The sequence below is a fragment of the Pempheris klunzingeri genome, chromosome 18, assembly GCF_042242105.1.
Source record: "Pempheris klunzingeri isolate RE-2024b chromosome 18, fPemKlu1.hap1, whole genome shotgun sequence".
Classification (NCBI taxonomy): domain Eukaryota; kingdom Metazoa; phylum Chordata; class Actinopteri; order Acropomatiformes; family Pempheridae; genus Pempheris; species Pempheris klunzingeri.
The window spans coordinates 8144571-8167452 of NC_092029.1; the positions used below are offsets into that span (position 1 = coordinate 8144571).

The 22882-nt window shown below is 40.4% G+C and overlaps 3 protein-coding genes across 3 annotated transcripts; 1 reads left to right on the top strand and 2 right to left on the bottom strand.

The window, feature by feature from the left end:
• Nucleotides 1-1632: 1632 nt before the first annotated feature.
• ccn2a (cellular communication network factor 2a) lies at nt 1633-4432 on the top strand. The gene is made up of 5 exons (XM_070849607.1): nt 1633-1896; nt 2100-2316; nt 2427-2678; nt 2795-3006; nt 3119-4432. The coding sequence occupies exons 1-5, from the start codon at nt 1834-1836 to the stop codon at nt 3413-3415; spliced, it is 1041 nt and encodes a 346-aa protein (XP_070705708.1). The 5' UTR covers nt 1633-1833; the 3' UTR covers nt 3416-4432.
• A 2292-nt stretch (nt 4433-6724) lies between these two features.
• On the bottom strand, nt 6725-14492 carry chga (chromogranin A). Its single transcript, XM_070849795.1, has 8 exons — nt 14447-14492; nt 14122-14171; nt 13201-13294; nt 11292-11360; nt 11098-11187; nt 9150-9452; nt 7929-8362; nt 6725-7040 (listed from the first exon to the last, which is right to left on the bottom strand). The coding sequence occupies exons 1-8, from the start codon at nt 14490-14492 to the stop codon at nt 6957-6959; spliced, it is 1170 nt and encodes a 389-aa protein (XP_070705896.1). The 3' UTR covers nt 6725-6956.
• Nucleotides 14493-18356: 3864 nt separating this feature from the next.
• LOC139217481 (phospholipase B1, membrane-associated-like) lies at nt 18357-19670 on the bottom strand. The gene is made up of 3 exons (XM_070848782.1): nt 19553-19670; nt 19115-19186; nt 18357-18512 (listed from the first exon to the last, which is right to left on the bottom strand). The coding sequence occupies exons 1-3, from the start codon at nt 19631-19633 to the stop codon at nt 18375-18377; spliced, it is 291 nt and encodes a 96-aa protein (XP_070704883.1). The 5' UTR covers nt 19634-19670; the 3' UTR covers nt 18357-18374.
• Between the last annotated feature and the right edge of the window lie 3212 nt (nt 19671-22882).

Sequence of the window (22882 nt, forward strand, 5' to 3'; positions counted from 1 at the left end):
ATCTTGATTTGTCCTGACTAAGACCCAGTGAAGTCAAAATGTCCTGTCAAATGTGAAATCAAATCCCCAGCCTTTGTTTTCAACAGAATCCTCCAAAAAAATGCCACCTTTTCAGGAAGTATGAAAAGCAGCCTCAAGCTCACATCAACTAACATCCATTTCGGGAAGTGCCATTATCTGAGAACATTAGTCTTTGTCCTCTAATACCTTTCCTGCATACCTTGGCAGGGCAGCACTCTCAGCTCAGGTAACTCAGGAAACAGACTGGCAGGGTAGCATTCAACAGCAGAAATAAATGACAGAATATACAAAATAATAATACATGGTACAATAATCTAATATTTCACAAAAAGGCAAGGATTAGAGCAAAGTCTGGGAAATGAATGCAAATTTGTGTGGCAGAATTTTATTTTATTTCCTTGTCTACCCAATTAATTATCTCTTTCAGATTTATCTTGAGAGCCTTTGGAGGGGACTCGACCCCTAGATTGGGAACCACTGTGTAGTTACAACTGGTGGCAAAAGTGAAATGCCACTTATGCATTGATGCAAAAATATGCATCATATACGAAGATATGAGCCACAAGACCTAATTTTGTGTTGATAATATTTGTATACTTATGTAGGATTTTAAATGCAGGACTTTAACATGTAATGGAGTATTTTAACATTGTGCTATTGCTGCTGTTTCTTCAGTAAAGGGCCAGGATACTTCTTCCACCACAGCTGCCTTTAAATGAGTCTTGTATCCATTGGAGGGAAAGAGGTGCGAGAATAAGATTAGAATAAAATAATGTGTATATCATGTGTATTGTACAGCAGGACTAAAGTATTTGTCATCAAACTGCTTCGTTCTTGCACAAGAGATCATAATGTGCTCACAATGCATTTATAATGGGTAGTGCTTAAAGCTGCAGCCACTGATGTAAGAGCAAAAAAATGCTACTGCAGTGTCCCAGATGTAACCGCACAAGTACAGAAGACAGCAGCAGTTGCCAAGTCTGTGTGCAGGAACGAGCACCTTGATAGATAACCATCTCATGTTAATGATTTAAATGAATTTCCTTTCTTTAACAGCTCGCTGTTAATTTACTAAAGTACAGGCTGTCTGTGCACCTTTGAAGCCAAAGCTGAGGAATGCTGTTGTGGACTGAAAGTCTTACCCATTACACATAAATCTGTTTAATCATTGCATGCTGATGCATTTTTATGAGTGTCTACCTGTTGCTTCTTTCATGTAAAGCTCTTTGTGCTTTAGGTTTAGTTTTTTTTTTTTTCTTTTCTTCTTTTTTCAAAATTAATATTTATAGGTACCGGCTGTCTGTTTGTGAAGTCAGGCTTCAGGAATTCCCAGTGTGGGGTCCCAGGCCTCTAACCAGACTTAACCTCCCATTCCAGATGAAAGCTGCTCTGAGAGAGACAGTGTTGTTTGGCTGAGCAGCAGAGCCTTGCCTTCAGACAGCAGGAATGTGGGATGTCTGGAGTGGGGGTCAGGAAGCGAGGAAAGAATGCCAAGTATGTCCATGTTTGTCCAGGGCTGGCTCTCCATTCAGCCCCAGTGACGTGCTTCGAGGGCCAGCGAGTATAAAGGGAGCTCAGCTCTGCACTCAGAACTCAGATCAACTCCTCTACCGAAGCTAAACTCTAGCTTTCACCAAGAAAGAAAGAAAGACAGACTGTGACCGGAGCAGCAGAGAAACGCTACGAGACAAACGAGACAAGAGATCAACTTGATCAGAAAAGGTTTCTCAAGTTCAAACTCTGAGACTAAAGGAAGACTTTCTCAACAAGACTTAAGGAAAACCTAGAATCTATTTCTACAAGGAAGAAAAGATGTCTGCTGGAATGAAGAAAATGATTTTGATGCCTTTCCTGTGCATCATGCTCTCATACATGGTAAGTTAAAAATCATTGCAAATACTTCTTGGAGTACTAATATATGGGACAATACTTTTAGTCTTTAAAGTTACCTCTTGTCAACACATGACTTGAGCTCTTAGAGGACATTGTGTTCTCCATGTGCTGGATGTATACCTGTAACTATAACACTTGTGGCACTGATATTTAACTGATCATGTGTCTGTGTGTCTTGTGCTCAGGCTGCAGGTCAGGAGTGCAGCAGCCAGTGTTCGTGCCCCTCTACTCCCCCTCAGTGCCCCCCAGGAGTGAGCTTGGTGCTGGATGGCTGCGGCTGCTGCAGGGTGTGCGCCAAACAGATGGGGGAGCTCTGCACTGAGAAAGACCTCTGTGACCCACACAAAGGCCTCTACTGTGACTTCGGAGCCCCCATCAACAGACGCATAGGAGTGTGCACAGGTGAGAAAACTGAAATAACTCCTCACTTATTCGTCATTACAGAAGTCTGCCTTAAACGTCCTCAATATACGAACCCAAACATGACCTTTCCTTTGTTGTTTCCGCCACAGCTCGTGAGGGAGCTACCTGTGTGTTCGGAGGCATGGTGTACAAGAGCGGAGAGACCTTCCAGAGCAGCTGCAAGTACCAGTGTACCTGTTTGGACGGAGCCGTGGGCTGTGTCCCTCTTTGCTCCATGGACATTCGGCTGCCCAGCCCCGACTGTCCCATGCCGAGACGGGTCAAGGTGCCTGGGAAGTGCTGTGAGGAGTGGGAATGTGATTCTCCTTACAGACACAGCTTCATGGGCTCTGCTTTGGCTGGTAAGTTAGTCTCCTTTTCTGCTCATGAGACTGTGGTTTCTTTGCTGGTCTTAAAACAGAAATGAGCCATAATCTGGATGGTCTTTCTAATCTAGTATTTACTCCTGTGTTTACAGCCTACAGAGAGGAGGAGACCTATGGCCCAGATCCCTCCATGATGAGGGAGAACTGCCTGGTTCAGACTACTGAATGGAGCGCGTGCTCCAAGACTTGTGGCCTTGGGATCTCCACCAGGGTCACCAATGATAATCGCGAATGCCGCCTGGAGAAACAGACCCGGTTGTGTATGGTGCGACCATGTGAGTCACAGCTGGAGCAGAGCATCAGGGTGAGTTTTTGTTAAACTGCACTGCTTTCATGAACTCTACAGATATAATATCAAATTAAATAGCCAAAGATTGCTTAATTAAGTCATTTTTCTCTTCATTTTCGTCCTACAGAAGGGAAAGAAGTGCATTCGTACTCCCAGGCTCTCCAAGCCCATGAAGTTTGAGATCTCTGGCTGCACCACCACCAAGTCATACAGGCCAAAGTTCTGCGGCGTCTGTCTGGATGGCCGCTGCTGCACCCCACACAGAACCACCACCCTGCCCATGGAGTTCAAATGCCCCGATGGACAGGTCATGAAGAAGCACATGATGTTCATCAAGTCCTGCGCCTGCCACCACAACTGCCCCGGGGAGAACGACATCTTCGAGTCCATGTATTACAAGAAGATGATGGGAGACATGGCATGAGCCACTGAAGGACGATCACAGCTTATGACTTGAAAACGAACAGAACTCCATCTCATTTTGCAGCTCAGTATATATGTTTTTTATGTTTTATTTTGTCATTTTCTCATTGTAAAAGTAGTCCAGACACTTGTCAAAGTGCCTGTGTGTTTTGCATGGCTGGTATACATCAGCCACATAGACTCAGACAGAGGGTTGCATAGCAGCTCCAAGAGATTCCTGCACTATAACTTCTATTTTTGACAAACCTACTGTCAGGTTACCGCCCAATCCCCTTGAAATCTCTTTTACAGCCCCGTCCAATTTACTGTATGCAATTGTGTTATCTAAACCATGACCTCCTCTCTAAATGAGGTGTCTAATAATTCCCCCCACCCTCCAAGCCCAGACCAGACCTGCAAACTCTAAGCAGCTGTAGATGGAGCACGCAGACCACAGCAGGCCAGTGTTCCCTTGTCCAAACAGGTCTGAATGTGTCCTTGTGTGTGTGTGTGTGTGAGTGTGTGAGTGTGTTGAGTGTGTGTTTGTTAGCGCAGGCCTGAATGTCAGCCTTGTCTCTGTGTCAACGCTGTTCACTCCGCTCACAGAGTAGAGAAAAGGTCAGAGTTTCCGCCCAGCATGTGGATGAGAGAGCAAGCAGCGTGCTGAGTTTAGGGTTAGATATGGAACACAGTGGGCTTTGCCATGGCACTGAGACAAAGAAAAAAAAGACATGTTGACTATTACTGATTCAGGTCAGAAGGAAGAAACCAGGAACAAAGTGTCTATTTTGTACAAAAATAGAAGAAAAGACTGGAAGAATTGTAATTTCATTCCTTTTTTATTGTTGATGTGTAAATTATGTAAATATTTGTACAGTTTAAGTTAATTTAAAAGCCAAATTTGTTCTGTGCTTTGAAATGTATCGATAGTGTATTTTTTGTCAACAGTATTTTTTACTATTTTATTGAGAAGTGTGACAAAAGTGTTACATGTTTCACTTTGTAGCTGGAAATAAAATGTTATATTTTTTTATACAAACATGACTTCTCCAAGTTTTCTGTCTTGAATTTTGATGAGTATGGACTGATTAGGATTTAGTTTTAACATCCACTGACAAATGGTCCATGCACTATAAGATCTAGATCTAGTAACACCTGAAACTAAGCATATTTCACAGGCACAGGACTCACATGTTAGTTATTTGCATCATCTGTGCATGTTTAACCCTTGACATTGAAGTATTCCTGATCATAATCATGAGCACAAATATCGCTCTCAGCAGAGTGCAGGAAATCAACCTCAATCAGTCACTATGTCACGTCTGCAGCTGAGGTGAATGAAGCATGAAGGAGTTTTCTTTATGATAGAGCTAATTAAAATAAACTGGAACTCTGATATTCTGCCCACAGTAGTGGGCGTGTACAGTAGGTATAACAGTAACACATGAACTACATGTTGGTTTGTTCTTCCACTGAGCTCTTCTACAGAAAACAACCACACTAAAGCAAAGAACTGGTGGCTGTTTACCAAATGACCACTGTTCCCTATTGATTTGTTAGCTGAGATGATCGAAAATATTTCAAATGTAATAAATAATGCATTGTTGCAAAGTATTCCTGTCGTTCTTATATAAGAACAGATGGAAATAAATGAAGCATGGTTCAAAAGAACAGTGGGGAAACGTCCCAGTATGATAACTGTGCCCTTTCAAATCTCCCTTGCTGACAGCGCTCACCTTTGGAAACGAGAGCTGAGACAGTCTAATGTCGCCATCTGGTGCCCCTTTCACTTTGTTGCCATTAATTTTTAATAACATGCAGCTTGGTTTGCCATCCATATAAATAGATCTTAGCAGGAGATCCTCACCACCTTAAATGAATCTGTCTGGTCCATAGTTCTAATAGTTAGTCAAACTGCATTATGTTTTTCTGCAGGAAGCTCTAAATATATATATTTGACAACTGAAGTGTCCAATGGTAAACTAAAAAGCCAAACCTGGGTGAAATGTACTCTTCTTCTTCTCTAATTGTAATTCAAACATTTTATGGTGTCTTTAATCTTTTGTTTAAAATGACTTTATCATTCAAAACCACCTTCAAATATTTGTGATTTTTAGCAATGTCCAGCTTCTAATGCTGTGAAAAGCTTCATAAATCTAATGATTTCTCATTAGATCTCTTGTGTATGCATGTTTTGGTGTTGGACTGTATATACAGACACACTTTCAGTTTCCAGCTGTGTCTACGGGAGCTATATTTATGTCAGCTGCTATAGAAAGCAGAACTTTTAGCATTTTCAGTTTCTCCTCTGCCCACATTCTGTTCTAGACTCGTTTCAATCTCAAAAAGCTCTCAACATACTGCTTCTAAATACAGTAAAAACTGATAACATCGCACCGTATGACTCAAATCTACTCAGGCTCTTTCTTTTTAATAGTAGCAGCTAAAACAATAATGCCATGCTGATGCCAAAACTAAGGGTGAAAGTGCTTTTGTCTTGGAATTGAATGTACTGTACAAACAGCTTGTGTGTCAGAGTTATGATTCATCTTCTCAGCTTCTTCCCCCACAAACACAACCAAGTGCAGACTGCATCTACACTGTGTATTAATGTGCCTTTACAGCGAGTAGCTCGATTCACTATGGACTGTGTGTGTACAAACATAGTAGATGAATATGAATATTATAGCACTGAATGAATCTTCACCCTAGTAATTCACTTGCCTTTACCACCTTATATTTAATTAGGTGCTATGAGATTAAAGGGATGCAAAAATTAATTCAGATACCTACACAGTTGTAAATGTGTTAGTATGCTGAGTTTATTGCATGAATTCTCTTTTAAATGTTAGAGGTATTAAAAGAATTTACCAAAAGAGAGTTTTCCAGATAAACTCTTAAATTTATTGGTTTTCTTACATAAATTAAGTACAGTTTAAGATTACAATTCAACCATTAATCTGCTAAAAATGTTCAATTATTGCCTTGGCCTGACTGTATTTATAAGCAACTACGACTACTTCCCAGAAAGAGCTTTGTACATGTATACATGCCGTTACTGTACAGCCTCACATTGTTGGTGTGTGTCTACCTGTATCTGCTTCAACCTTTCACATAAATCAATGTGCAGGGTTAAAATTATTTGAAAAGCAGCCGAGATACATTTGCAGAAAGAGAGAGATGATTGTCAGAGAAAATGAAGGAAAACAAGCTGTCGACCTTCACTGACAGAAGGAATTTTCCTTTAGGCGCCTTAGTGTGTGTTCTCAATATAATATGCATGTGTGTGAATGCAGAAAACTTGTGCATTTGTATGTTTTTAGTGTGCATGTCTAGCTGCAGTATGCTGTGCATCTACTGTATGCTAATGTATGTGAGGGACAGAATACCACAAGGGAGGCTGCAGCAGTGTGGTGCAAGGGGGCATCCTCCAGAAAAACAGCGAAAGATAAAATCTTGTCACATATTCACACAATCTATCTGTGGAAATAGGCAGCTGGTAAAGCGGAGGACGATGAGGAGGCAGAAGAGGTTGCCGTGTCAACTTTTTACCAATCTCTCTCTCAGCCTCGCCGCAGCTCATGGAGTTTCTGGGCAACGTTTTCCAGCTCCGACTCGATGGCTGCCAGGCTCTCAATCTCTGGCTCCTGCAGATATAATGAGAGGACAGCGAGTGGGAAAAAGATAGAGCGCAAACAATCATATATATATATATATGTGAAAACCTTACCAGCACATCTGCTCTAAAAATATCTGGACACAATCAGCATCTACACACTGCTGTTAGGGCTGTTAAGTGTGTGGCCACAGTATGACTGGCTTCCTTTGACGATGCTGCACCATTTTGCATCCTCGTGGGATTTGGGCTGTAAGAAGGATTCTGTCCTCTTTATTTTTCATTATTTTTTACAATAAAACACAGAAACCCAACTAAGTTTTTGGCCTTGAGTTAACTACCCTGCTAACTGCTGAACAGTACAACAATTAAACGTTAGCCTTGTTATGTGGAAAATGACAGAATGCATAAAGTCGTTATTTAGAGAAATAGAGTAACACTTTGGGAAGTATATGTATTTGATTTCTTGCTGAGAGTTAACTGCATGAGAAGATCGATGCAACTCTCTTATCTGTGCGCTAAATATGAACCTAGCACCAAGAGTTCACTAACTTAGCTTAGCTTAGCTTAGCTTAGCTTAGCTTAGCATATAGACTGGAAAAGGGAGAACAGCTTGGCTGACTCTGTCCAGAATCTCCCTACCAGCATACGCAAGACTATTTCTTACCCATAGGCAGCATTAGTGAGTAATTAGAGAGCTTTTGAGGTGATAGAAGATGGGTTTTGTTACCTTCAGACAGAAGCAGGCTAACACTTTCCCCCTGTTTCCAGTCTTTATGCTAAGCTAAGCTAACTGGACACAAGAGTGGTATCAGTCTTCTCATCTAACTCACAGCAAAAGAGTGAATAAACCTATTTTCCTCAGCTGCTTCACAAGGTCACAGCACTTTGTTGGGAGATTAAAGGATGGACAGCACACCTCTGACTTCCGGCTGGCGCTCCCTTCTTCCTCCAACCCCCTCCTCTCCTCAGGTCCCCTTCTGGCGATCATCTGCAGCTCCCTCTCCTCTGGACTCCTCTGCGTGCCTCTTTTCTTCTTCTCCTCCTCTTCCTCTTCCACAGGGACCTCTTTCGAATGATGTGGCACTTCCTGCTGACCGTCAAGCTGCTGCGCCTCCTTTCTGACCGCTTTCTTCTTCAATGGCAGCACCTTGCCCCTCTTGGTCCATTGCTTCGGGCTCTGTCTACTCCCACTCTTCGTCTCACCTTCGCCCTCGTCTTCTTCCTGTTCCTTCTCTCGATTATGTGAGAAAAGTGCAGATCTCTTGTCTTTCTCCTCTTCATCTTCTCCATCAGACTTTTTTTCTTTGGATTTGTCTCGGGGTGCATCTCTCTTTTCATCAGATCCAGCACCTGGGAACATGAAAAATAAAGACTTAAGAAGAATGAATCTCTACCAGACCACCAGCAAAATACTCTCCACCATCAGCAAGACTCCACTTCTTGTAATGAAATATTTCGTGCCAGCTGGCAGCTTTGCCCTCAGTACTGCTAGCTGTGCTTTATGGGTCTTAACGGCATCGCTGGAGCAATGAGATGAGTTGGCTCAAGCTTCCTCTTGTAGAGCAGGTATGCATATTTCATACTTTGTCATTTAAGTCCAAAAAAAAAAAAGAGAAAAGATTTTCTTTGTTATCTTGTTGAGAGGTCTGGAGAGAGCTAAATCTTGATTGCAGTCTGAGGATGGAGATTCATGTGAGCGATTGCAGCTGTAACCATGCACTCAAGCTCATTTGAATTCTAGGACATGGAGACGTTTAATTATTTTGTTGGTGTGCTGTCAGTACGCCAGCCATGTTGGCCTTGCTCCCCTGTGGTGGAGAGTGAAATTCATCATGTAGATGGAAGCACTTCCATCAATCACACAGTCCTTTGGTGGCAGACAGTTTCATCTTTTTTTTTTTTTTATCTCAAGATTCTGCTATCTGCCTTTGGTCAATGCTGTTCCATATTTTAATTTGCTATCCTTGAATAAAATGAATATGATTTGACAGAGTCCTTAAAAATAAATAGCTCCAAATCTGAATATGCATGTTTCCTGTCAGCTTATTAGTTCTCTTTTGTGTTCCCTTTTTGTGTTTTAGGCACACACACATCAAACAAAGACAGGCACACATATAGAAAGAGAATATCGACTTGCCTTTCTTATTCTTGGTCATGCTGTCCTCCTCTGATTTTTCAGTTTTCTCTCTATAGTCTTCTTCCTCTTCCTCCCTCTTTTTAGCCTTGCCCCCACTCCACTCGTCCACAGATAGACTTCCTGGGCTCTTGTCATTTTCCTTCTTTACTTGCATCTCTTCGCTGATGTCATTGTCCTCCTGTAACTCTCCATCTCCCAGGCGCTCATCCTTTTCTTCCTCCCCGTCTCCATTTCCTGTCCTCCTCTTCTGTGACAGAATAGATCGTTCACCGGGGCCTCCTAAAGCCTCCAACATGGATCGATCTGAAAACGGAGGGGGGGCAGAAATTTAATTTACTAGAAGACATTGATTTTCCAGTGATGTTAAAAGACGGTGCTTACACAAAAGCACAACAGTTTATTACCGGGGTCATTTTGTGTTGTAACAATTAAATTTGACTGTTTTCGCTTAATGGAGCAGGTCAGTATGTCAAATTTTACATGACAATGATAAAATTGTTTATGAAGTGACCTTTAAATGCGTCTCTTTTCTCACAAAACAGCTCTCACCTCAAAAACAGTTAGTCCATTACTCAAATGACTGATATTTTCATAACCGATGAATCATAATTTTTCAATAAGGACAAATATTTTATGGTTCCAACTTCTCAAAGGTAAATGTTTGCTACTTTTCTCTTTGTATCCTTGTAAGTTGAATATCTTCAGGCTTTGGACTGTTGATTGGACAAAGAAGAGCTTAAGCTCTGGGAAACTGCAATGAACATTATTTCATTATTTTCTGACTTTTTAGACTGAACAATAAATCAGTTAACTGTGTATTAATCAAAAGATTAATCAATACTGGAAATAATGATAAATAATTTTGTTGCACCCTAACAAATATTAAAGTTATATGATTGTATATGAATTGCTGGCAATAATCACCTTCATTAGCATGACAAGTAAAAGTATCCCTGGTTCTTGGAACGAATATACATTATACATAATAAAACATTATAAATGTCTTATAATAATAATTATATTGAAGTACTGTCATTAAACAATATACCAAAGTACACACAGATTCAGTCCATGTGAATTAATCAATTTTCTTTTTCTGTTCATCTGTTCAACTTTTGGCTCAGATATTAAAAATGGTAATGTAATATCATGAATAGTACATCTAAAATGTACCCCTTGTTATTACATTTCTATCCTTACTTTGTCCCATAGAGCTGAGACTGAATTTATGGAAATCACGTCTAAATACATCCTTGATTTCAGTCGGTCAGTAAGGGAGAGCGTGCTCTCATAACTGAACTGTATTGTACTGCTCTATAAAATGAAATTCTGTACACAGCTAAACAAATATTCATTTAATTTAAATCACTGCATTATTTCTACTGCATTGTTTATGTGCTCATCTTTTCATATGCTTTTACCTCAGAGGTTAGAGACACAGATATGAAATTTGCTGCAATGTCACTCGTGTCTCTTCACTCTTTTAATACCATTTCATCCGTTCTCACAGAGCTCAGACGCCCTTCAGGCTGGCTGTCAGAGGACACACACTGGTACAGTCCAAAATGCATATTTTATAGAATTTTTGTACCAATTCTTGCTTTGCTACTCATCCGCTGTGAGCTTTACAGCACTTTTCTAGCACTGACTTTAAAAAAAAAAAAAAAAGCCAGGTGTGCTGTCACATGGAAGAACCTCATGTTCTGTCCGCAGTAAGGTTTAAATGTACCTCAGCAGTCCCCCTCTGTCTGTCAGCTCTACTTTGCTGGCAACACAAAATGGGAAATAATGGAAGTCATACATCATTTTGACAGCTAGTGCATTTCAAATTGCAGATCAGATATTCCTCAAAATGGAACCGACAAAAATGTCGTTGATCTGTGACAAGAAATAAATAATGCAGGTAAGTATGGATACACCTGAATCTAATTCTACTAAGGAAACTCACCTGCAACATCACCTGCAGGAGTCGGAGGAGTTTGTGTCCCTGGGTCAGGTATACCAGCATCTCTCTGCAGCTGAGCTCTCTCTAGACCACCTGAAATTAAAGTGAGTTATTCAAGCTGTCTGTCTACATAACATTCTTCATGTAAATGTAAAGGGCCACATTCAGCACCCAAACAGACACCAGCTATGACTCACCTTGAACAGCAATCTCCTGCAGCTCTCTCAGAAAGTTTTGATGGCGGAGGATAGAAACAAGCCTGTCATCTGCACACACACAACAAAAATGTATGACTGAGTGGTTAGTGGTTAAAAACCTCACCAAAGAGAGCAGAAAAAGGAAATAATGGGGTCCTGCGTGGGTTAAAACACAGGTATATGTCTTCTCCCCTCACTTTTTCACAGGACTCAGCAATTTGCCTCAGTTCAGTTCGTCAGAGTTAATTGCCCTGAAATTTACTGCTTTCAAAGCAAGAGCACAATTAATCATTTGGCCCACAGAAGCTCCCCCAGTGAATTACAGCAGCAGTGAACACCGGACTTTCTGCTGACCCACAAACGGCACTGCAAACGCAGCAAGCACAAAAAAGACAACTGCTGTATCGTGCTGTGTGCTAAAACCAGTCTGTGATCTTTCTTGTTCCTTGCCTTCTCTTTCTTTTCCCCCCCTTTCTTTCAATGACTTTGATTCACCCCTCTCTCCCCCCTCTCCTCTCTTTCCATCCCCCTGGTGGTGTATGATTTCCCCTCTCACAGCTCCCGCTCAGTAACAAACGCTCGGTGAGTAATGCTCCGATTGATTTTTTTTTTACAACAAGGACAGCATCAAGGTAACACACTAGCTATGTAACCGAATAGTCTTCAGTGAGTGCTAGTGACCCTGCTGTATTATAGCACAGCAGGTTTTTACCCAGCAGACGCTGCATCAATCCATTAACCTTACGATATGTGCACCATGCTCTCAATGAAAAAAGGAAAGCACGTATTGGTTCTCTTAGAGAAGCGCTGTTGTTCCTGTAAGGGCTGTATTGTTTTGTCCTGGTTAGTTTCTGGGCGCATGATGATAATGATGATGATCAAAAAAAAAGATGAGGTTGCATAATTTGGAAAATAATTGCACATTTACGAATTGATTTAGAATAAAAAGGATTGCTTTGTTGAATCTTTAGAGGATTTGCTGAATCCTTACGATACAAATGTCTGAATGTCTGGGACAGGATGTGCAAAAAATATTACAGTTTCAGATTAAAGCCAACAAAGGATTAGGGGATAACCAAAACGTGAAACATTGTTTGTCTGGACAAATATGTGGGGAACTTACTGTATTTCAGCAGTTTATCTAACATCAAAGAGGTCTATTTCATCTTCTAGTATATATCGATATTTTATCAATGTTGTCATATGTTGACTGGAGCTTTTCTTCATCAGCAATTACATTAAAATCTCATTGAACAATTTCATGAGGTGAAATTTCTGTCTCTTATGTTTGACTCTAAACCTGAAATTTGGGAAACATTAAAAAGGTGAGCAAGGTGGCAAAGTAAAGCTTTTAATTTCATCATTTTGTAATTTCCTGCTGCAAATAGTTTTAATGCATCATCATGATATTTTCACATTTAAGTTCCTGTGTAACTTCTTGGTCACAAGCAGCATCTACAACAATCCTGGGAAGCCTCCGAAGATGGAAGTTCATACTGTCTGATACGATCCCACCACTGCCATATTCTATTGAATTTGTTAACTTTGAACCTTTTTTAATCAAATCATCTAATATTACGCTCATTCATCAGTAATGTCCTAAATAACCAGGCTCATTAGGGTGCTCTGTTGCATAGCGGATAGTCTGTTTTGTACAAGAGGACACTATTCTGAACTATCTTAGGCTACTAACGCTGAGGTATGTGACAGTGGTCCATGCTAAATACTTGTCCCCATAAAAAATAGACAGCAAATTAATAACTAAAATAAACATTCTTTCACATGCACCAGTCGACAGTCATACCCACAGCCACGTTTAGATGGCTGAAATTCAGGTATTTGGTCAAAAGTAGCATGAGAATTGATTTTGTTAAAATCACCCAGCTGTCCTCCTTTGGGTGGGGCTCACCTGTCTTCAGCGTGACCAAACACTCCTGACTCAGAGGCATGGGGTGGGGCCTTGAGAGCACATCTGCCAATGCCTCCACGATGCATTTAATCACCTGCAGATACAGAGAGTGCACAGAATGACCGGAAGAACCGTTGCTGCCGCCACATTGTGATATTTGCCATTTGGACAGCGCCTATAGGATCAGAGCATCAAAGAATTTATTTGAACTGTCAGAGACTGTAAAGTAGGATGCTCCTAACACTTGGATGAATTAAGGGTGTTCTGCTAGAAAATATAGTGAGGGCTATAAAGGAATACATTTGCACACTGAAACTCCTCTCCTTCTCTTTGACTGCAGCTCTTGTGCCAACTCGCCCACTAATTCAAAGACGTGAAACTCTTGGATGAGAGATCAAAATCATTTCAGCTCCCATTGTGCTTTCAATGTCAACGCCTGATCATTTTCTTTCACTCACATTTTTTTTCTGCTGCCTTTGAATGTTACTCAGTCTGTATTCACACATCGTCCACACATCTCCCCTCGTATTCTCATCTCTCCAAATCCTGTTCCAGAAACTGCCTCTGTCTCTCTCTCTCTCTCTCTCTCTCTCTCCGTCCATCAAGATGTGAAATGGATCCAGCAATACAGAATAATGGAGGTCAAGGCTCTCAGAATGGTGTCTATTGATTTGAACAAGGTCACACTGAGATGGCCCCCAGTGGAGAAAGTACTTAAGTGAACTAAATTGCTGGGATTAAGTATTTCTGATCAGTGCTTGAAATTGAAAGTGTGGCAAATAGAAACACTGGAATGATATTAATCTGGTATATTTTCTCAGTACAATACACACAATGGTAGAAGGTTTCTGTGCACTAATCCTGTTTCTACAACTACACTCACACTAATGTGTGCAATGCAAATAACACAGTAATCTTTACCTTTACGTCTTCATTCTCCAGCTGACTCGGAGTCAGTGGCAATGACAGAACTGTAAGAAAAGAAAAATAAGAAGAATCATCCCCCCATCATCATCCCGCCTCTGTTGATCTAATCCCTAAAGCTCTAGTGTTATTCTTCTTTATAACAGGGGACCAAAAATGTGCCAGAGGTGCAGGTGGATTCACTCCATCTTTCGCCGCAATTAAAGAACGCGTTAGTCGCTGTCCTTGGTGCTGAAGCAGGCAGCCACTTCTCACAATGCGGGTCTCTCTCAGCTATGCCACAACATCAATCAACTTTAATAGGGTTTTAGCGTTTCCTCACCGCAGTTGGACAGAATAGTCAGAACGAACAGTCCTCTCCCGATCATGTCTGAGGCGCATTAAGCTCTCCAGGAATAGGAAAAAAAAAAAAAAAAAAGAAGCGAAGCGTCTATCAGAAGGTTTTGATTTCACCTTTTTGGAGACGGTGGGTGGATTAGGGACGCATTCTGAACTAAACCTGACCGCCTTTCGGTATTTCTGGAGAGCTAAATCTCCTGCAGCATCGGTACCCCAGCAGCCTCCGTCCTCTCCGGTCTCTCCACCAACACCTCACCGCAACGGAGCGCGCCTTTATAGGACGCTGCGGGGGGAGGAAGTGACATCATCCTGGGGCAAATGATCACTGTTGTACCTGATCATACCTCGCTGGTTGTCAGGGCGTGCACAGGTTTACAGCACCTCTTAGCAATGGGAGTGATGGTTTCTACTCAAGTATAGGGCAGATTTTCAGATTCCAGCATCTCATTTGCATTCTGCATTACATACACGTTTTGTCTCTATTCTACTTTCTACAACTCCAAATAAAAGCTATATACAGAGCTGTGGACCCTTTATTCAAATAAGCACATAAATGTGAACATGCATGCACAGCTCTCATGTCTTTGTCTGCATTATGTGGTGCTCCCATGCAGCACAAAGCTGTATCATCCTACTGTATTTGCTGATTACGTCTGTTTGAATGTGTTGCTAGGTGACAGTGTATTAAAAATGATTGCTGTCATGGCTGCTACAGTGCCTACACTGATCATGTGAACAGGTGGCTCTTTCACATTTCATAACCCAGCACAAAGCGGCATTTACCCTTCCTATCGGTGACAAAGTGGGATCAACATTTGAGCAGTGTGTAACATAGGCCGAATGTACAATATACAGCTCATGGTAAGTTAATCAATAGTTAATAAATAGGCCCGTATGTAATATCCACTACAAAGTGAATGATATGACCATTTTGTGGTTATTGGTGGATTCCTCCTGGACAGATCACTGTTAGATCATTTAAAATCTACAGATTAAAGTGCATTGATAGGGTATAAAATGGGGTTAAACAATGCATTCATTAATATTTGATGGATTATGAATTCCTGTTGCTCTCCACCAATAGGTTCAGTAAAGTCCTGAAGAATCATCAGTTAACCCTTAATGGATCATCAGTTAAAGATCATTGTTATCTAATGCATTTATTTGTGCCACCAGATTAGATCTTGTTTAGGGTCATGCGTTTGATCAGTCTCGCACTAACACCAGTTATCATAGAAATATGACCATGTTTTTAGCTGTTGGTTGAGATGAGATGCATTAGCTTGACATTTTCATTCATGGTGCCCAGAGGATGAATCCTGCAGACTTTGGTGATCTCCTGACTTTTCGTAGAGGACCTACATGAACCAAAAGTCTTTGTTTGTGTCACATAGGGGATGCCATGAATTTAATGTTACAATTATACATTTTTATGAAAGAAGGACGTAGTAATAGTAATAATGCACTAAAACTAGAAAACCAGTAGCAGGTGCCAGTTGACAAATTGGGGGAGAGAATAGACAGACATGTTAACATTATTGTAACATTATCATTATTGTAACATTCATCTAAAGGGAGAAAGACAGACATGATGTAAAGGTCGTGACAGGACTGTGACTGGGAGTCATCAACATTATAACAGACTGATTGAGTGGCTGTTGGCTCACACAGCCACGTGCAGATATTTGCATCAGAAATGCCCTTTTCTGTATTACTGGATTCCAGTGGTAGAATATAAATAAATGTACAAAGCAACTGTAAACTAATAATCATTACATAATGATGATGTATTATGTATTAAGCATGTGGTTTGGAGCCATTATAAAGTGTTAGCAAATGGCCTACAGTCATTTTCTTAAATTAAAGTCCTTAAATTAAACAAAACACATAATGCACAATTGATTTTATGTTGTATCAATACATAAAAGGTCTTTGCACTGATTGGGAACACTGGACCCAGGACTCTATACAACCGGCCTATGGAACATCCTAAAATTGTTTGCTCTCTTTAACCTCATAAGCGCTGAGTCCCAGATGTACATGGGCCAGTGAAGTCATTATCTCCTTTGTTACCGCCACATTCACTAGAAACAACAGACAAAAAGGTTTCTGAAGTGTGGGTTGGACTGTTTGCTGTTTCAAATGTCCTGCTGCATCGTACACCGAGATCTCAAAGGTTTCATTGTGCTTTCAGAGAGACAATAAAGGCCAGTTTGCGTCAGATCCATATTTGTCCCATATCAACCAGCGTCGGCTTTGTTTAAACATGAAGAAGGGGTTTTCTTTGAATGCAGCAATAAGGTTATTATGAAAGCCAACACCTACAAGGACTGATTGAAATTCAGCCCACTGCAGCATCTGAGAGAAATGCTGAAAAAAAAGGGGGACACAGGAGATATAGATTGTAGCTCCTAAAGTGCATGGTTAACTGAAGTACATATTGTGCTGGGTGATAAGAAATAAAAGCGTGTCTTTGTCCTTGAAAATGTTTTACTAAATAAACCGTTTAAATGGACGTCTCCCATTCAAAGTCACTGTCCAAAAAGTTTTGCCTTCATTATGCGCTCAACACATGTTTACCTTGGAACAAGTTTTAGAAAAATGTTCCATCCTGCTCCATACAATGCAACCATACCATGCTGAGTACATACGGTATAGTTTTCATTTCCATTCAAGAGCTAAATTAACATTTCTGAGAGAACCCAAGTAACATGAGCTTCCACCTGTCCTTATAATCACACTGATCAAACAGAGTCAATACATTCTGTGCTGTATGCTCTTAACCAGACGGCAGATGAATAGGAAACTCATCTGTAGAAGATGATCACATGCCACAGCTACTTATGTTGACAATGACTCCTCTGCTCAGCTTGCAGTAGCTTGCACAATATTTAGTTTTTTTGCTCAGTGGGTGGAGTGCTTTGCCTCCTCTGGTGCTCTCGTGCATAATAATGCAGGTACTGGAGGACAGAGGAGTGTAAGTGGGCCAGCAGCAGCCTGGAGATCTGAGGAACAGACGTGTGACTAAACTCTCTCTGGTTCGAAAAGTCACAGCGGGTAATGTGGATGGCAAATTCTTTTCCATCTTTAAATTATTTCAGTGGAAATGAGAACTGAAGCTCAGTCGATCTCCAAGGTACAGTAAATGAATTTTAATGGTGGTTAATGTCATTTGTAATTTAATCTGGAAAAATCCAACTTTGTCTTTGACAGTTCAAAAAAATGTAACATAACGCACTCTGATAATATCAGAAAAGTTGACCTGAAAAATTGGGAGTGAGGGTTCCGTTGAGGTACTGAGAGACCATTAAAGAAAACACAGATTTAACAGACATTCACTTCAGTGTTGGGAAAAGTCTAATTAGTTTAATGTTTTATGTACGAATGTATAAATATCACATGAACAATTCAAAAATTGTTACTTCATGCGTTGCTAGTTACAAAATCTGCAGTTAAGTTAAAGCAGCACTTTGCAAGACTTTTCCTCAAAAATACACCTAAAGTATATTATTTTAAATACAAATGTGGGGGGAACACAGAAGACCATCCCACAGTTCGTGTGTGGTCATTGCCGGTCAATCAGCTTGGTGCAGCAATGACTAATCAAAATTTAAAAGCACAAAAGTAAACTTTCTGCTTGGAGCAGCAGTCATTTCATGCAGAGAAAGCTGCTCACCACCTCCAGCTGCCTCTAAAAATGAAATATTGGGGTTGCAGGATTCACTGTCACATTATGTCTGGCGTCTCAGATCCTAAAACCGCAGTAATTTCCTCTGTGCTGCTATTTGGAGCAAGAGACATGCAAAGTTGCAAAGAGTGTCTCACGAACTTTGCAGGTGATCCGCTGTATCACCTCAACAGTAACCAATGTAGCAGGGACACGCTTGTAAAATAGTCCAGCAGAGTGAAAGCTACACAAGTCCAGGACATCCCAAACCCACAAGAAGCGAGAGCAGCAGGGAGACGGCAGCCTGTGATAGAGCATCGGACTGCAGTCGAGGCTGGCCTGACTTGGCTGCGACCGGTCGGGTGAAGATGTATGGGTGTTCCTACAGATGGCACACAGAGAACATGGTGGGTTATGTGCATCTCAAAGCACATAATCAATCACATTTGTGGTTTTGAGTGTTTTAGCCCTTTAATTAGGCGTCATTGGGGACCATTTCCCAAAGCATGAAGTTGTTTTTAGATTGATTTACAATCATTTAGAAAGCCACTGGTCTCCATTCATTTCACAACTGTATACAAATTAACTTTCAAGACTTGAAAATTACAGTTTTCATGTACATCTATTGGTTTGATCATTTTCCTTTTGATCTGACTCATGTTATTGTTGCACGGTAAAGCAGTTCTGAAAAGTATTATATACTCTGACAACTGAGTCAGACGCCAAAATATTCTCGGAAAAACAAATACAGACAATCAGCAAACATACTGAAAATGATACGGTAAAATAGATAAGAATAAAAAATAGATAGAGAAATGGTCACGCTTGCAACTGTGTTAGTATAAAAACCAAAATGCCTTTAAAAAGGTACAAAATGGTTTTTGCAAAAAAAATTTGCAGGTTCTTGTTTTAGCTGTTCATTAAAAGTGCCTGAAAACCTTCAGGCATTGCTGCTGCTCTGACGTAGTAACAACATTGTCCTACCATAGGCGGACAGATGAGACTGATGGGGTCGGAGAAACTGCTCACAATCATCTTTCCTTCCTGCGGCTGAAACTGTGAGCAGGAGACAGAGAGACCAGGAGGTCATTTGTGGCATCACAGTGGACTATTTTCACTCTTCAGTGTAATTTGTACACGTTAGAAAAAAATCCTGTATCTTGAAATATATTGATTGATATATTTTTCATGCTTGCTTTTCAAAAAATAATCATTAAAAATGCTGCGTCCTTCATTTTCCCTTCCGCTTGTGATCTCCAGCTTTTTTGAATTCAATTATTCATTATGTTTCATCCATTTGTGAGCACTGATGCTACTTGAAAATTGTTTGCATGAGAAATTCTTCTAAATCTAATAATGCAGTGACTGTCGACCTTTAACCTCATGTGCCATTAAAGACAAGCAGTGTGGCTCAGTGTTCACCATGTTGTTCCACAGCCCCTTGGCCAGCTCCTCATGCCCCTTTATGGTGAAGTGGAAGCAGTCGTGAGTGAAGAACGTCATATCGATCTTTCCATTCTGCCCAGAGACAAAAACATACACAAGTGTAGATTTACTGATGGAGCGTGCTGCCGATGAAACGTGACTTCTCTCTCTTTTTCAGCCTCGTGCTAACAAAGCCAAAAGCTACAGCTGTCACCCTCGGGATAGTAATGATTCAATCATTACTGTGTAATGTTTCACACCGATTCATCTCCTGCCATGTTGATATTGTTGTGGCCTTTGGAGAGCGGATGGATTACCGGGAGGCGTGGAGGGTCAGCGTGTTTCAGGAAGGGCTGAAGAACAACAGCAAAGTGGTCCTTGAAGAAACGATCGCTGTACAGCAGCTCCTCAAGTCTTTTCTGTGATGTGGAAGAAAAGAAGAAATTATCTACCATTTTCTTGATTTATAACAACAGCAAATTATTTACAGATAGTAGTTAACATGAAATCAACATGGAATGTTTTGGGTCCATGCACCAGTTTGCACATTAAAGGATTTGATTAAAAGATGAGTATAAAAAAGGAAGTGAGTTACACAATGGATAATAATGACTGAATGAATAATTGTTATGTATAACCATAAATTGAGATGTTTGAACTGCACCTGGAACTCCAGATTGATCTCTATCAGCTCCCGGAGGTCAGGAGACCCTGTTACTGGCTCTATCAGGCACGAGCAGAAAGATCTAAATTGGAGGGAAAAAAGGAGCAAAGGGGGGATTTCCATGAGGATTAAAAAAAGAAGGAATGATACAGAAAATGATGCAGTATGAACTTGTTCTGACAGAAAAATCTGATGCAGAATCAATAAAAATGTTGTAAGTTGGCAAGCTGGCAAGATTCCTGCCATGAATTTCTAATAGTAAAGATAAAAAAGGACCACATGTCGAGTACATATCTGAGCTTCTACTGCAGAATTTGGCCACTTAAAAGATCCCCTTCAAAGAGGTTTAAGACATGAAAATAGTCTGCAATACATTTTGTTTTATGTGGTTAATCACCAAGTTAAAAAATTCCTAAAATGACATTAACTCGTTCTCCTTAATTGAAAAATCAGATATGTTTTTTTAATAAAAAACAAAATTTTTTTTTTTTACATTTTTGAAACTGGAGCATGATTGGCTAAACTAGTGCTGATTTCACAAAATCCTGCCTGTACATCTTAAAGTGAGACACTACAGGTGAAGAGGATCTAAATTGTAACCAATAGATATCACCATGAAACTTTCCCGGTTGATTATTATATTTTTTGTAAGTTTTCTAAAATGTATACTTAAATATGCATGTATGTATTTTCGATGCAACTAAACATGTATAATTAAACACTTCCAGAACATCAATCTGGACATTGGATACATTTTATTTTGTTGACATATTTAAGCAAAAGATTTTTACAGAGTGAATTTAATCTTATTCTGTTACTCCAAAAAATACTGTCACTGCCACAAAAAAAACTATTTTCACCATGTTTTTAGGAATAAAATGTTATATAGATCAGGCTATGAATGATATATGAACAAACCCCTTCAGAATATAGATAGGAATAAAAGAAAAATAGAAAATCTGGTGAAGACACATTATTGAGGCAAAACAGCCCAAAAACTAAACCTCTCACTGACGAGCGATTGAAAACCAATGTTTCTGCCTGCGGTGCCTCACATTACACTGAGAAACTTTCCCTCTGCAGCATGAAACATTTCAACTCTGCACATAAATGATTCTGCTCTGTGCAGCTCCAACAACAAAACAAAGTGACAATAAACAACAAATTTCTTTGAGCGGACTTCATGTTAAGAAAGAGCAGCTCACCTTTGGAGCAGGCACCCCGGGGTGGGCTTCTGCACCTCCCTCAGCGTCTGCATGGGGAGGATCTGAGCGACATTGACGATCATCCGAGGAACCTGAAGCGCAACACAGAGAAGACGTCCATGCTGTAGTGACCACCAGAGCTTCACTGAAACCTTACGACTCCAAACGTGTGTCGTCTCCTTTTCTTTCGTGTTACCTCATTCATAAGCATTTCCAAGGAGACGGTGATGTAATGAATGAAGTTATCCACTGAAAACAGAGCCTGGAAAGAACATGGAGACTCTGCAGGGATTAATGACATATATGTCATGTTATAAAAAGCTTTTTTTCTTTTTTTTTTACTAAATTACACCCAAAAGGCAGACCTTATCTTTGCAGTAATCACAGATGTCATTCATGCCCATGAGAATGGTCAAAAGCTTCCAGTCCTCTTCAAAGTTCAGACCCTGACAGAAGAGACAACAGAGGGTTCAGACGGGTAAATTTGGTCCATAAAACAGATTCAGGGACAGCAGCTTGCTGCAGGATTTGCCAGATTCTGTCTGTTGAGCTTTAATAACCAGCTCCATGAACTCCATTATCCCTCTGTTGTCACATTTGAGAGAAAACAGGGCATTCCCGTACCTCGTAGCCTCTCAGTGTGTCAATCAAATGCCGCGTCTGGCCGGGGAGATTGCTGAAAAGACAGAATAACAACGTTTTTCCAAGCGGCACTCTTGAATAAAACAGAGGATCACACATCTTTGTACAAAAATACTATTTGTCAGGAGGAGCAGCCTGAAGACCAAACAGAGCTAAAAAGGTTAAAACATTTTTGGCTGCAAAATAAGCCAAAAACTGTTCACGTCACACTGATGAGTCCGTACAAGGTGTTGTGTCCCGTCACAGCCAGGTTGAAGCCGGTTTCACTGATATGAGCCTGCATCCCATGAATGGTCTTACCGGGAGCAGCACCGATCACGTTGGGATTGAACAGTTTGATGATGTCTAGAAAAGCACAGTTGGGAGAGAAAAGTGTAAAGACGATTTGCGTTGTGTTTTTTCCCCTTTAGCTGTCTGCTGTTTATAAGGAACGCGTGCAGAAGAAGAAGAAGTGACGTTAAGAGACAGCTGAGAAATCACTGTGATTAAAACATCTTACTTGCCAAAGTAATGACATCCTGAAATGAACCGTAGCCTCCGATGCTGCAAGACAAAGAAAAGTTAAAAAGAAAACAGTAATAGTTCCAAAATCCAAGTACTGTACTTTCAGATTTGAGGTACTTGTACTTTACTTTCTTCTCATGCTACTTTATACTTCTCCTTCTCTACAAGTCAAAGGGAAATATTAAACATTTTACATGGATTTTCACACACAAAACATGTGAAAATGTGATCTAATGATATAATAAATAATGATATAATACATCTTCATGGAGTATCTTCACTTCTAATACTAAAAGTATATTTTCACGATTG